At 57.7% G+C, this 14,446-nt stretch overlaps 1 protein-coding gene across 2 annotated transcripts; it reads right to left on the minus strand.

The window, feature by feature from the left end:
• Positions 1-7,969: 7,969 nt before the first annotated feature.
• On the minus strand, positions 7,970-13,160 carry DYNLL2 (dynein light chain LC8-type 2). 2 transcript variants are annotated; one of them, XM_048074169.2, is made up of 3 exons: positions 12,999-13,160; positions 10,051-10,189; positions 7,970-8,368 (listed from the first exon to the last, which is right to left on the minus strand). In XM_048074169.2, the coding sequence occupies exons 2-3, from the start codon at positions 10,180-10,182 to the stop codon at positions 8,231-8,233; spliced, it is 270 nt and encodes an 89-aa protein (XP_047930126.1). In that variant the 5' UTR covers positions 10,183-10,189; positions 12,999-13,160; the 3' UTR covers positions 7,970-8,230. The 2 variants fall into 2 exon arrangements, with proteins under 2 accessions (XP_047930126.1, XP_013048977.1); XM_013193523.3 differs by lacking the exon at positions 12,999-13,160 and having other exon boundaries at positions 10,051-10,208.
• Between the last annotated feature and the right edge of the window lie 1,286 nt (positions 13,161-14,446).

Raw genomic sequence — 14,446 nt, forward strand, 5'->3', positions numbered from 1 at the left:
CAGGCTCTCCAGGATACCGCTGTTGCCATCAGTCCTCCAAATTTCCCACCTTTTCACCTCTTATAAGCATAATTTTGAACCAGCTGGGGCACCGGAATCTAGAAAAATCCACGTGCCCAGGGAAGCAACCATGCACATGCAGATTCTCCATCCCTGGGAAGTTCAGGAATGGAGATTTAGTGAGCGCCCCTGCCTGCGAGATGCTACACGTTTACAGTTCTCCAAAGGCACGTGCAGATTCAGCGCGGTACTCAGCATTATCTCCGCTGGTGCCAAAGGTGTCTCCCACTGTGCTCCCCAGCTGTTTTCCCAAGCTGCGGGCCGGCTGACGGACAAACAGCGCTGGCTCCGGGTTTGTTTGCCACTGAAGGACAGACACGGATACTTGGAATATTTTCCTAATCTCGTTTTCTCATGCAAGCGACTGCTGGCGAAGTCGGGGTTGTTGCTGCACAGCGGGATCAGAAGTGGGACGTGGGGATGGGACGCGGCACGCAGAGCACCCACGAGCAGCAGGAAGGGTGCCCACCCGCACTGCTGGCACCCCGCTGCCTGCATCCAGCCCAGGTGGGTCCCCCCACCTGGTTCCCTGAGCCCTCAACCTGCCCTGGTGAGCTGGCTAATTTGGCTAATTCCTCCTCTCCGGCGAGGGGCATTAAACCTCCTTGCAAACAGGAACGCGGTCTGAGGTCACCCAGCCCTCCTGAGAACCAGGGCTCAGGTTTCCAAAGCTATTTCTGGGTGAAGGACTACCGGACTCATTTAGTGGCTTACACAGGCTGGGCTGGGAACTGCAGCTGAGGCTGGTGCGGTGATTTGGAAGCACAGCTGGTACCTATTTGGCCCCTGCATCCCGCTCGTGCTCCTCGCCCTGGGTTTTGTCTTCCCAGGCAGAGGCTGGGACGTTCCCGTGCCACCTCCGCAGGAGGTGACGGGGACCCCGGGGACACCGGTGGAGCCTGGCTGGTGGCAGCGAGCCTGCGACACCTCCCCCTCTGCACGAAATAGCGCAGGCTTGTTTTTCACTTGTACATCTAAATCTGTTTTCATCCTTTGCACGTTTTCAGGAGAGGTGCCATAAACCCATAAATGAGCGCTGAGTAACAGCCCCGGCTGCCGCCGGTGCTCAGCCGCCGGGAGGGGAACGCGGGGCCGAGAGCGCAGCGACCTGCTGGGACTTGGAGAGCGCTCTGCTGGCTGCCCGGCCGCAGCCGCCTGCCAGGGATGCACACCAAACATGAGCTAATCCCAACAAAAATAGGAGTGAAATCATAATTCATATGCATAATTCATGTGCATAATTTTATCTCCGCTGTGTATTCTCCAGGGACGTATTCTAGAAAATGCTTTCTTTCCCCTCCCCTCAACACTCTTGTCCTTCCAAAAAGTGCCGTAGATGCAAATCATTGGAGACAGCAAGGGGTAGTAGCTTCGCTGGGTTACTAAATAAATGCTAGATTTGTCTGAGTTTCTAGCCTACGTCTTGGCAAGTTATGCAGATTGAAGCTGTTGTATAGACAAGCAGGCTTGTAATAATCACAGGATTTTAATTGCTTTCATTGTGAACCCTGGCTGCTGATTGTATCTGCATGGAAAACTAACAGTTTGCACTTGCAAATGCTAAAAATGTTAAACAATAATGGCAATTAGAGATAATTATAGTTATTCTGAAGCAAGGATTGGAGTTAAGACTCCAAGAAGACATCCAGAAAGAACGGAAAGCGTTGCCCTGTTTACTGCACAGACTACAAGCCGCTTTTCATACGATGAGAGAACTGCCAGATTTAATTGCTTAATGATTTTCTATAAAATATTTAAGTAACACGGTGCCTTAAGCCAGCCCAGGCTCTGCCGGAATTGCAGGTGTCGGCGTTGCTGGGGGACGGTCACAGCGCCAAAGCCCTGGCCTGGCACCCGGCGCTTGCTGAGTCACGCCGGGCTCTTCTGTGCCGTGCAAGTCACCGGGGCCACCAGCACCTGGGGACCCCGCTGGAGGGGGCCGGGTGGGTGCCAGATCTCAGCCCGGCCAGCCGCCGTTTCAGGGGGGGCCTCTGCAGCTCCAGATTTGCCCCCCACAAGCTGGCTGATGGACCCGGTCAGTCGCTCCCTGCCAGGTCAGTTTGGTCCCTCAGGGAAAACGAGACCTTTGAAAGCGGATCGAGGAAGAGGTTTTGTCCTCGCCGAAGCATTTTGGGCTTCCCTCAAAAACACAACAGGCACTTATTTATTCCCAGAGCTGCGCTCTGGGCTGGGCGCCAGCCGCTGTGTGCAGGCTGCGGCGGGGGCACATCCTGCCCACGCATCCCACCCGTGCGTCCCACCTGCACGTCCCACCTGCGCATCCTGCCCACGCACCCCACCCTGCATCCCACCCCGCATCCCTCCTGCTCCCAGCCCCTTGTCGGCCCCCAGCAGGCCGTGGTGCGTGACACAGCCCCTTGGGAGCTGCGCGAGGTGGGCACGAGATCCAGCCCCAAGCCTGGGATGGGACACTTAACCTCTTACTCATGGAAAAACGCCTGTGTGAGACGGGATTTCCGTTCCTCTGACTCAGCTTAAGCAGCACAGGGCTAAAGCTCTGCTCTCGCGGGGCGCGCTGTGAGGCATTAAACTCTGCCCGTCCTTCTGCTGCGTCCTGGCAGCGCCCAGCACCGCTTGCCCCACGCTGGGGTAGGACAACGGGGAACGCTTTGCCCAGGGCCTGGCTCGGTGCCTCCATCCCCACGGCAGCACCCGAGCAGCTCCGCAGACCCCAGCCCCGTCCCACACGTGCAGGTCGGAGGTGCCCGAGCAGCTCGGGGAACAAAGGCTGCTTTCACGGGTTCTGCAGGAGCGCGAGGGACTGCCGTGGCAAATTCCTTGCATGTTTTTATGGGCTGTGACCAATGCAAGGGGGGAGAAGCGCTCCCAGCAATCTCCTCCCACTGAAAGCGCTCCATTCACAGCCGGGCTGGAAGGAGGCGAAAGGAAAGGCCGCGCACATGTCGAAATGCAGGGGGGTGTTGCACGGGGTGCTTGCACCTCTCCTATAAACCCCTCTGCCCGCCCAGCAGGGCCAGGCCGTTCCCCTGAGGCCACTAAAACAGCCCGCTTCAACAGGCAAGGGAAAAGGAGCCACGCCAGGGCCAGATGAAACTGTCCCTCGGGCTTAACCCAGGGCCAAATCCTGCTCGGCATCAGAGCCTGGGCCTGCCCCTGCTCGGGCTGCAGGCAGGGGAAGGGACAGGACGGCACCAGGCCCGGCAGGGCCGTGCCCGAAGCACAGAGCAGGTCTCAGAGGAGAGGCCGGAAAGAAGGAAGCCAGAGGCTCAAAAGCCAAAAAAAATACATCTGGATGCCGCCCAGGGCAATCTGTACGGGTCGACGTGGACCTGCCGTGTTTGAGACGGTCCGGATGGGGCCTTCTGCTTTACGGCCATCTGCTCCCCTCCCTGCAGCGGGATTTAGCTGTGCGGGGAAACCCGGCCCAGCACGGCACTGGGTGATGCCACCGCCTGCCCTGCCCTGCCCTGCCCGCGGCCCTTCCCTCGCTGCCCCTGCTCGGCACCAACACCTCGGGTGAGCGCAGTGCCTGGGGTCGCTCGCAGAAGGGCTGTTGGAGCCGCTGACCGGGGGTGGGCCGTTATTTATCTCACCGGTACTGAGTCAGTGCTCAGCCTCAGCTAGCTGCTGCCTCGAGGGAGGAAACACAACCACGGCCGGCTCCTGCGAGGATCCTGCGGCTCCGTATCCGCAGGGGGCTCTGAGAGGCATGCCTCATGCACAGGCGTTGCTGCCGTGAGTCACAGCCTGGCAAAGGGTGTCGGAGTCGCTGCTCAATAAATAGAACAAAGCCGGGAACCCCCGGGTGGGCAGGGACGGCACAGCCCCGCTTCCTTCAGCGAGCGCCAGCCGTCTCCTCAGGGTTTACCAGGCAGGGACCGAGCGCCAGATAAAGGAGACTTCCACGTTTCAGCACAAACCTCCCACAAAAACGCTGCGGAGAGGAACGTGTCCTTCGGGTGCCAGGTTTACCGGCAACAGGCTCTGCCTCCGCGTGCCTGGGAGGATCAAGGCTGCAGTGCCGGTGCTGCAGGGTGACTGTGCAGGACGGGAGGAGAGGAGAGCGCGGGCACGCGGCCCCGCTGTTCCCACAGGAGCAGGCTGCGGAGCCCGGCGCCTGCTCAGGGCGCCAGGGCTGGGAGGACCTCGCCGTCACTCTGTCCCTTCCCAGAGCCACAGGTGGTCACAGCCCCGGCGGGGAACATAAATATTGTGCCAGCAAGGCAGGGAGCAAGGCTGGCTCCTCGCCGCTACGGGAGTAACGCACCTCCTCCGGCTGCTTTACTCCACGAAGAGAAGTGAATCCCAGGTAATGACAGACAGCCACACGCACGGAGCACAGCTACCAAAGAGGAGCCCCTTCAGCGTCACAAACCTCTGCTTTCGCAGGGCCACACCTAGAAGAAATATAAGGAATTGAAAAACTCGCTCTGCAAGGAAATAACGTGACAACTCTCCCCAGCCACGAACCCGCAGCGAACGCACGCACACGTCTGCAGGCACCGTCCCGAGCCCACAGGCAGCAGCCAGCAGCGCAGACCGCTGCCCTCAGACGTTTTCTGAAAGCCTGTAAAGCAGCACGGTAACATTCACCGAGCTTACACGGAAATAGCAGTTTGCCCAAACATCTGGAAGCAGTTTCATTCTCCAGATGTTTCCCCCGCAGATACATACCTTCCACTCGGTGCCCCGGATCCAGATGTTTCCAAACAGCTCCACGCTCTTGCTGAAACTGAGCAGGCGCCCTGGGGACGCTGCCAGCCTCCCCGGCGCAGCCACAGTTAACGCTCCGAGGCGTAATGCAGGACACCTGCACGTGGTGGAAACTGGAGACAAACGCGGAGCCCAGCAATGGAAAAAGTCAAAGCCAAAAGCTGCGTCAGACAGCTGCTGGGGAGCCCGGGGGGAAGGCAGCGGGGACACAAGGCTCTGTGTTAAAACCTCAGCCTGCTCTCAGCTGCGTAGAGGGAAGTGCCCCTCGATTTTGGGCAGCTCATGCCTTCCAGAGCCCCGGCGCTACACAAAGGATCATTCAGAGGGAAAGCTGAGGACGTGCAGCGCCGGGATCTGCTGCAGGGGTTACGGGCAGGTGAGCAGGGCTTGGTTTCACCGCCTCGCCTAATGCTGAAGGTGCGAGCTAGAGCTTCTGTTCCTCAGCCTGGAGCAGGACTTCCGCTGCAAAGAGACGTTCCGGGAAGCAACAAACCCGTTTCCTACTCTGTGTGCGTCGGTTCAAGGAACAGCATCCCACCAGCCCTGGCAGGACCTCCGCTTCCCACCAGGGATCGTTACACCAGCACCCAACCACTGATACGCTTAAATGCCACCGCAGTGAGTGCTTCCCTGCTGCCAGCATGACCCTGCTTTTCACCGTGTGTTCAGATGAGCAGCATCCCAGCGTTCCTGAGCCACTTTTTACCGGGTAAGCCCCCCATGCACCCAGAGGGCTTGAGTCCCCCAGCCCTACAAGGCTGCGGATGCTTTCGTGGAGCTGCAGCACCGACTCACCCGCAGCCACGCCGGGAGCGCAGAGCCTCAGCACAGTTTAGGTTAAGCTACAGAACCACGCTTGTTGCTAAAAGGCTCCCTGGGAGCACAGAGGGAGGAGCAGCAGCGCTCCCAGCTCCTCCCAAACTTAGGAACCGCCTCTGCTTTTCGGCACTGTCAGGTGCGGGTTAGGCAGACTGCCTGTGTGTAGCAAAACACACTGCTGCTTATTTTGGAGGTTTGCTTTCAGCTCGTTTTATAGCTGCTTAACGCGAGCCTCGCGCTTGTCTACGGCTCAGCTCCCCCTTGTTTGGCGTGCCGGGGGTGCTGTCCTGCAGCGTAGCCGTTACGCTGCTCCTGTTGGTAAAGCAGCTCTGCCAAAATATCGGGGAGGCTGCGAACTACAAACTTAAACCTTCGTTGTCAGAAGCAAGGCGGGGAGCGGAGCTAACGGCAAGCCCACAGCCCCCGCAACATGCAGGGTACGAAACACCAGCTCCAGGCAGCTGCAAAAAGGCGAGATGTGAAGCAGCTGCGAAGCGCGCAGAGGAAGCCTGAAGGGGTAACAGACTTCCCTGCAAAGTAGGGAAGACACCTGGGCATGCACAGGAGCCAGGACCCCAGCTGCTCTGCTACCCCCTGCCTGCCTGAAGCCATTAAGAGGTCAGCCCCAGCGCCTTCAGATCTGGGTCACTTGGCACAGCAGCACCCAGCAGGGCTGCAGGAGGATGCGCTCCCCTCACTCCCTCCTTCTGGCTCTGCATTTGAGCCAGGCCTGTGGTCAGTGCCCACACAGATGGGCCACACACGCTCCTCAAATTGAGTTTCCCCCCCCCCTCTGCAGAGCTACCTCCTTCGCACCATCAGCATCTTCCAGGGCAGAGAGCTGGCTGCTCACCTTCTCCAGACAAGAGCAGTTCGCGCTTCGGACAGTAGGCAATGAAGAAACCAGAGGCTGTTTAAATGTGTCAATTCACCTTTAATGTTTGAAAAAAATAAATGGTATTTGAGCCATTGCAGTTATGAAGGGAACGTATCTTGCTCCACAAGAGACCGTGAACAGGTTCACATTAGACTCATGCTTGGAAAAAAACAAATCCAAAACATTCTTCTTTCAGATCAAGAGTGGAGTTCCGAACAGACAAGACCACAAGAGTGCCCCAGACAGCCCAAGGCACATTACCCCAGTGCAGACATTTCCATCGACATGAAGTAATGACAGCTACATTCTTTCTAGTTACAACATTGTTCTATCAATATTACAAAATTAGGCATACTTTGGATTTTGCACAGAGACAAGGACTTTTACTTCAGGAAGTAGTCAACCTGGGTCACCTAAGTCATTTCACAATGAAGAGCTCCCTTCGCTCTGCCTTTCCCCACCCCAGCAGTGACTTGTTACCAACACCAAATTTGTCCTAGAGACACGAGTTGGGCTCACGAGCCCAGCGGTATTTGTCTATGAATTAGTTAACGAACCAACAGATAGACTGTGACAAGCACCAGGTAGTCACGTGCCATCACACGGCGTTTGTCCTTCAGAAGGATTTCTCCCACCCAGATACAAAACACTTCCTGCAGTTTAATCCAAGAGTCAGTACATACTAAGACAACATCACTGCTGAACCTATTGGAGACCAAGACATTTTTCTGCCATCGAAGCAGATGTCACATGAGTTTCCTTCACACAAACATCACATGTAAATTTAACTTCTTGGTACTGTGCTTTAAGAACAAAAGCAGATATCAGAACATGGAGGACAGGCCTCCAGAAATAGCTTATCAGCTACAGAAATAAAAAAAAGGAGACAGTGGCCACTTACAAGTCTTCCACATGACTAGCTTGTTTTAAAGGAGAGCATCAAGTTAAGGCAGTGTTGAGACAACTGGCTAAGAACATGCCAAATAGCTGTTGTCAGCAGTCACCAATTTGATATCCTACTCCGTTTCAGGGACAGGCCGTGTGGCCAGCTTTAGGTCTCAGTACCAAGGTCTACAGACCTCAGCCGCAGCACGCCGCTTCCCGCAGCGAGCAGCGGCTCAAGGGGGTGCTTGTTGAAGCCTTCTAGACCAGGCTGAGGTGCTTACAAGTCTAGGTCAATGCTTCAGCAGAGCCAAAAATACAGTGATGGGTACTGAAAGAACACCGAGGGTGCCAGCTGCAAGTCTGGTAATCACAGTCCAAGGTGGAGTTCAACTCGTGTGAAAGCCACGTAAATAAGAGCCACCCCACCGGCTTCCAGGTGGTTTAAGTACCTGCACTGAGGTTACTGGGAGAGCCAGCTCTCTACAGTCTGCAGGGTGGGATCAGAGGCTCACGCTGGCTTTGCTCCTCATTACAAGATTAACAGTCTAGTAAAACTCAGTAAGGAAGTCAGGGGCTTTTTGGCCTGCCCAAAGTTTTTCCCAGCCTCAAAGAAGGAGTTACCACTGAGGGAGCTGTTGTGGAATAGTTTTATTTCTTCCCACGTAAAGGCCATTGTTTAAGCATTTACAGGTTTCCTAGTGCAATACAACCAAAAAAAGCAGTAACAAAAAAATGCCGCCTTCTTCCCAGGCAACTAAACAGAAGTAGAATTTTACTGCAACATATACACATTAAATATAGTATACAGTCCATGCAGCGGCATAGCCATGTTAAAGGGAGTCGTGGCTTCAGCCATCAGTGCATTACAGTCCGAATTTCACTCGCTCCTACTTCCTATCCAGACTTGAAGAGAAGAATTGCAACCTGACCCAAGTAAAAATAGATGAAGTGCTTTGTCTCGTGTGTTACATAGCTGCCAAAGTTTCTGCCAACAATGCAGTGCCAAGTTGGGTTGTATTTCTTGTCAAATTCCTGAAGAAACAGAAGAGAGGCGTTAAGGCCAAGAAAGCCCACATGAAAATAGTTCTAAGCACAAATTCTTTGCTGGTTCTGTTCACACACTAACGCCCCTCCTCCCACCTGCAGCATCTTTACATTCCCTGCCACAAGACACCATTGTGTTAAGTGAGGCAGTGACCGACATGAGCCAGGCCTCTGCACTGGCTTGTCTGAAGGATCCAACGCAAGCAAATTATCTCCCGAGATGTGGAGCACGCATCTGCCCCGGGCAGAAGGAGCAGACCTAAGTGCTCTCTCCCTGGTACAGACCTATTCAAGCCCCACGTGTAGGCTAGCTCAGGGGAATATTTCTCCTCTCCCATTCCAAGCCCACTCACAAAAAAATAAAAAGACTTTGGCATGTCTGCTCCAGCAAGGCATTTGAGCTTAAAGGTCACCTAAAAAAAGGAAGGAGAAGTCTGCCTTATGCTGTGTAGGATACTTCACAGAGGGGAAAAAATTTGCAGTGAAAATAAGCCGGCAAATTCACAAAACAAAACCCTGAGGTCGGAGGTGAGCAAGGTGAACACTGGACCCTCAAGAATTCTACTTAGCCTTCTACTTAGCAGGTAAGGGAGGGTTAAAGAATTTTCCTCCCTCTACTACACAACTCCCAGGAACACCCTTCCCTCCCCCTCAGAGCCAGAAGAACAGACTCAATGTTCAAGATTAAAGCAAGACTTAGTCCTCAGACAGCAGCAAGACAGTTTCAGCTCTTTGCAGGTAACCTTTGAAGTAAGGAAAAGCTTTCTTGCCAGGGCTTGAAGGTGCATCAAATCACTTCCCTCCTCCCAACACTTCGGAAATAAAAGGGCAACTTTTTGGATTCCTTCTGCCACATTCACTCGTTTTACAGACTGCATTGCCCCAAGCACTTTCAGATAGGTCTTGCCTCATCAGATCAAAGCGATCTGAGAAGTCAGGAGACACCTTTGAATCCTTCACATTCAGGGTTAGGTTACAAGCAAGGCCCAGGAGCTAATCCTGGTGCTAGGGCTGCATTGCCTAGGTAATCATCTTCCTCCCCAAAAGCACTTTGCCTGACCATTCAGAGAAGCGGCTACAGAGGAAACCAACAGCTCCCCAGATGCTGACAAGCATGAGACTGAAGTTAACGGGTTCCCGAGAACAGGGAGGCACCTCCTCACAAGAGGGGGCAACTGCCTGCACTCCTTTTACAGCAGCATCTCTGTGCATCCCTGGCAGGCAGCACAAGGCTGCGTCCTCCTCCACACCCGCTGCCTCAGAGCCAGAAGGCACAGGCAGAACTGCTCACGCAGGGCTGCCCACTTCCGAGGGAAACTTCGGAGTAATCCCACCCCGCACCAGCGCTGCCAGCCCAGCAGCAGCTGTGGAGCAAGTCCTGAGGAGAGGCTGCAGCCAGCTCTAAGCTGGGAGATCCAGAGGGAGAGCACGCACTTAGCTTGCTCAGAGCTTGCCAGAGCAGCAGACCAGGCCCTGCTCTGCCACAGCCTTCCTCTGACCTTGTAGAAGTCACTCCTTTCTCTTGGGAATAGTGGCAAGAAGCAGAAAACACATCTCCTCCTTCCAAACAGTCAAGTGTGAAGTCTCAAAACACTCAGGCTCGAGACACACACACGTAAGAGCTTCAGCCGTAAGTCTCAGGCAGAGCAGCCCCCTCGCCCCCCGGTTACCTTCTTTATATACGCTGCAATGTCCTTTTCTATGTTGTACTTCTCCATTGCCTGTGTGGCACAGTCGACAGCATCCTGCTGCATGTCCTCGGACATGTCCGCATTCTTGATGACAGCCTTTCTGTCAGACATGGTGAACCTAAGGCAGAACATAAGATTCTGTTAATCCCTTCCCCAGAAAGGAGAAGCTGCCTGCGCAGAGGTTTTCCTCTCTACGGCAGGCTGCGTCAAAAGCCGAGACTACCAACTCCCTGCTACAACCAGCAAGAGTTTATCGGGGTAGCCCACAGCAGCCCCAGGCCAAGATCTCCCTTCTGGCTGGAGCACTGGCACCATCCCGGAGGTTAGATCAGAGGTATTCCAACATCACCACCTGCATCGAACAGGCAGAGAAAGCTGCGTGGGAGGAGATGAGATGCGTGGAGAGACAGCCCTCCTAGACATCAAGGGGCCACAGCCAAGCTTGCCTTCCAGGTGCACCAGTGGTTTGAGCTTCATCCACTCAGAGCCTCGCGAGCAGACCCCAGGCAGTCCGTGCCCAGCGGAGGCATGGGAAGCATGTCAGTGCTAGCACGGCTTTCACCTCACCCTCAACCAGAGCTGCTGTTGCTAGTTGAGCCTGGGATGACAGGCGGAATGGGGAACAGCACTCATTCCCTCACCTCACCACTGCTTTGCCACCGAAGCCCAGACTTCGGCAGTTCTCACGGGACAAAGCCGGTCTGACAAAATAGAAACGCCACGCTGCAGCCTTGGAACACGCGGGGATGCACAGCCAGGGGAAACAGCCTCCCGTTTTCCTCCCCCCACCTGTGAGCCACAGCACAGGAGCTAGAGGCCAGCACACTAGCGCTGCCCTCATCTCTAGGAAACCAGGGAGAGGTAACTTGAGCTGAGCATTTAACCCCTTGACTATCACCCACTTAAGGTGTTTTGTACCAGGCACCGAAGCCATTCACACGCAGACTTCCCACAGCCCTTCTAGGGCAGCATTCAGCACTGGGACACGTCCCGCGTGCAGTTCATGGCATCCTAGAAAGCAGGGATTTGGCAACCCCAGCCCTGCAAGCAGAGGCTGACCCATGCACCAGGAAAGGCTCCCGGGCAGCCCTGCTACGAGCTGCCCCGCTCCACCACCGCCAGGCAGGCCCAAGCAGGGTGCACGCCTTGTCTGGGGACTGGTCGAGTGAAGGCCTGTGCTGGCACCTTGGCAGCAGCTCCTACCAGAGAGGATTTAAACTTTGCGAAATTAAGCCTTTGGTGGCAACAAGTGCCTCCGATTAAGCCTGCAGAGCACCACCAGGTTTGCTAATACTTCTACAGTGCTGCAAGTCTGAGCACTACTACCAAGAACATTTTGAAATAGTGAAACTACACATTCTTAGCTTTACCAGGGAGTGAAGAAAATCTGCTGCAATGATCGCTTCCTGGAACAGTCCCAGAAAACTGAAGGAGTAGCTTTGTTACAGCAATTAAAGGAGCCTGCTACCCAGAGAGAAAGAGAATCCAGTTACATAATTGCAGCCCTACAATTACAATACTTCAATTCTTTACTCTGCACTTGAGGATTTCTACTGCAACCTTAATTTATGCTGTTTAGATGCAGTGTTTAATAGAGCACTGCTATTAACACACACTAATATCATCAGGAGGAATGGCAGGAACTGAGCTCACACAGTAGAGCACACGCCTCTACCCCTGCTCTGGAAAAGCCGCTTCCAGGCACTTTGTTCCCCTCTCTGCTGTGGTTTAAGCCAGCGGGTTTCAGCCTGGGGCTGAGAAACCTTGGCCATGAAGACATCGCTCAGGAGAACCAAAATGCCTGCCTACAGATTTCCATCCACTATCCAGGGGGCTGGCAGATCCTGAGGAGTCTTCAGGGGGTCCACCCCACAGGAAAGCACAGAAAGAGGGAAGCAGCAGAAATTCACTTGTGGGTCATTCTTCGAGGAAAGCCTCTTTAGGGAAAGAAGGCGAACAAGTTCCCACCGATTCCAGGCCTCCCCATGCCTCCAGCGCACACAGTTCAGAGGGCATCTGCCATTACATAAGCAGACACCGAGTGACCCGCAGCAAGCATCTTCCTTCCCTCCTCATTGTTCAGGCGAGGAGCATTTCAGTGCAGGCCCAAGCCGCCAAGGACCGGCAGCACCAGAGGAACAAGCCATTATCCTTCAGCAGGGCTGTGGCTGCCTGCCTGTCTGCCCTCCCAGCACCACTACTCCAGGGCACAGCAACCTCCAGGGGCTGGCAGCAGGGCCCCGGCACAGGGCAGGGACAGCTCCCACCACCCCACTGCAGGGCCCTGGCCCCACCACGGGTCACATAGGCCCTGTCCCCACTAGCCCAGCCCCACGCACACGCCCCATCCCTGCACCACGGAGCGTTGCCAGCCCTCGGGGCCCTGCCACCCGCACCGGGAAGGGGTGGGCACAAAGCCCCGGGGCAGCGGTAACAGCCCAGCCCCAGCAGCCCGGGGCAGGATGAGGCCCCAGCCCGGCACCCTCCCGCAGCGGGGCAGGATGGGGCCCCGGGCAGCGCCCAGACCTCGCCTCCCGAACAGGGGGGCTGTGGGAGGAGGCCCCAGCCCAGCTCCGCCGCGGCGGGAGGCGGCTGGGGAAGGGGGCGCGGCCCAGCCCGGCCCGGCGCAGCCCGGCACGGCCCTTTCTCGGCGGGCCCGTGCCGAGGCTCTCCGGGAGGCGGCGGCGAGCGCAGGCCGGGCGCTGCGTGACCTTCACCGGGGGGAGCCCCGGGGCGGCGGTGACCTTGCCCGGAGCGAGGCCGGCGGCGGGGCCGGGGGTGCGGGGCAGGCTGCGGGACCCCCCCAACCCAACCGGGAACCGCCGCCGCCGCCGCCACCACCCCTCTCCCCTTCCCTCCCTTCCTCTTCTGTCCCCTCCCGCGGGCGGACCCCGCAGACGGAGCCCCGCAGCCCCGGCGCCGCTCACCTTCACAGTGACGGGGCCAAGCCGGGAGAGCGCGGCACGGCACGGCGCCGAGGAGAAGGAGGAGGAGGTGGGAGAGGCCCGGACCCGCGCGGCTCTGCCCGCTCCGCTCCGCTCCCTGCGCCGCGCCGAGCGCTCTGCGCCGCGCCGCCGCGCCGCGCTCAAATACCGCCCCGCCCGCTGCGGCGCGCGGCCCGCCGCCCTCCCATTGGCTGCGCCGCGCCGCACGCCGCGCCCCGATTGGCTGCGCCGCCGCGCTGCCCGCCGCCCCGGCCCGTCCGCCCGCGCTGCTCTGCCTACATCCTGTTTCATCCCACAATGCCGCGGGGCCGGCGCGGGGCGGGGCGGGGCGGGGCGGGGCGGGGCGTTGCTACGCGGGGGCGGGGCCTGGCGGGCCCGATCCGGGGGGTGCTGAGCCCGGTGCCGGGGTGGTGCTGAGGGGCCCGGCCCGGCCCGGGGCCGGTGTGGAAACCTCGGCGGTGCCCCCCCCCCCCCCCGACATCACCCACTGAACCGTGTCCCCAAGCACCAGCTCCAACCTCTCCACGGACGCCCCCAGGCCCCGGGTGCCCGCCTTTGCAGGGTGCTGAGGGCGCTGCTCTGCTCCCCCGCAGGGCTCGGCCTCGCTCCTGGCCCTGCAGCACCGCGCACATTTCCCTTCCCCTCTCGTTTCTCGGGTTTGTCCTGGTTTTATACCGGCAGCGAGGCTCGGGGACCCACCGCGGCCACCAGCGCCGCGTCCTGGGGGAGTCCCTGCCTGTCCCTGGGGTTCCCAAGCGAGCCCTGCCAGCTCCAGCCCTGCTTCACGGGCCCATAAATTCCCAGCCCTGCTTCACGTGCCCATAAAACCCCAGCCCTGGTGCTGAGCTGGCCAAAAAGCGTCCCCACACCAGCTCCTGGGGTGACCCGTGGCCATCACGGTCACCGCGAGAGCTCGCCTGCAGCTTGCAGAGCCTCCGTTTGGCTGCAGTGCTGGCAAGTGTGAGAAAGCTGTGACGTTGTGGAGATAAAGGACAGGGACAGAAAGGGGACGGGAGAGCCCTTTGGCAATGCCGGTGGCCTGGCAGAGGTGCTCGCCCGAGGCTCCCCAGGTCTTTTGGCCCCAGAAAAGGCGCAGGTGTCTCTCTGGTGACAGGACAGAAAGGCACCAAAGCGCAGGAGAGCCACGTCGCGCCGGTCTCCTCGTGTTTCACGTACACACAAAAGCCAAGGTGAGGACAAAGGGGAGAACAAAAACCCCATTCCTTCCGAAGCCCGGGGAGAGGTCTGGTGCAGCGCCGCGATACCCCGCTCTGCGTTACCGCTTCCCCTGCAGGAAAGCCGCGGTGAAGCTCGGTGTGAGCGACCCAGCAGGTACCGACCGGAGCTGTCAGCCCCTCGAAGGGCTGATCCTGCGCCTGGCCGGGACGCGCTGCTCGGCCCCGCCGAGCGCAGCAGGGCTGGCCGGAGCC

Source organism: Anser cygnoides, chromosome 18 (genome assembly GCF_040182565.1).
Source record: "Anser cygnoides isolate HZ-2024a breed goose chromosome 18, Taihu_goose_T2T_genome, whole genome shotgun sequence".
NCBI classification, from domain to species: domain Eukaryota; kingdom Metazoa; phylum Chordata; class Aves; order Anseriformes; family Anatidae; genus Anser; species Anser cygnoides.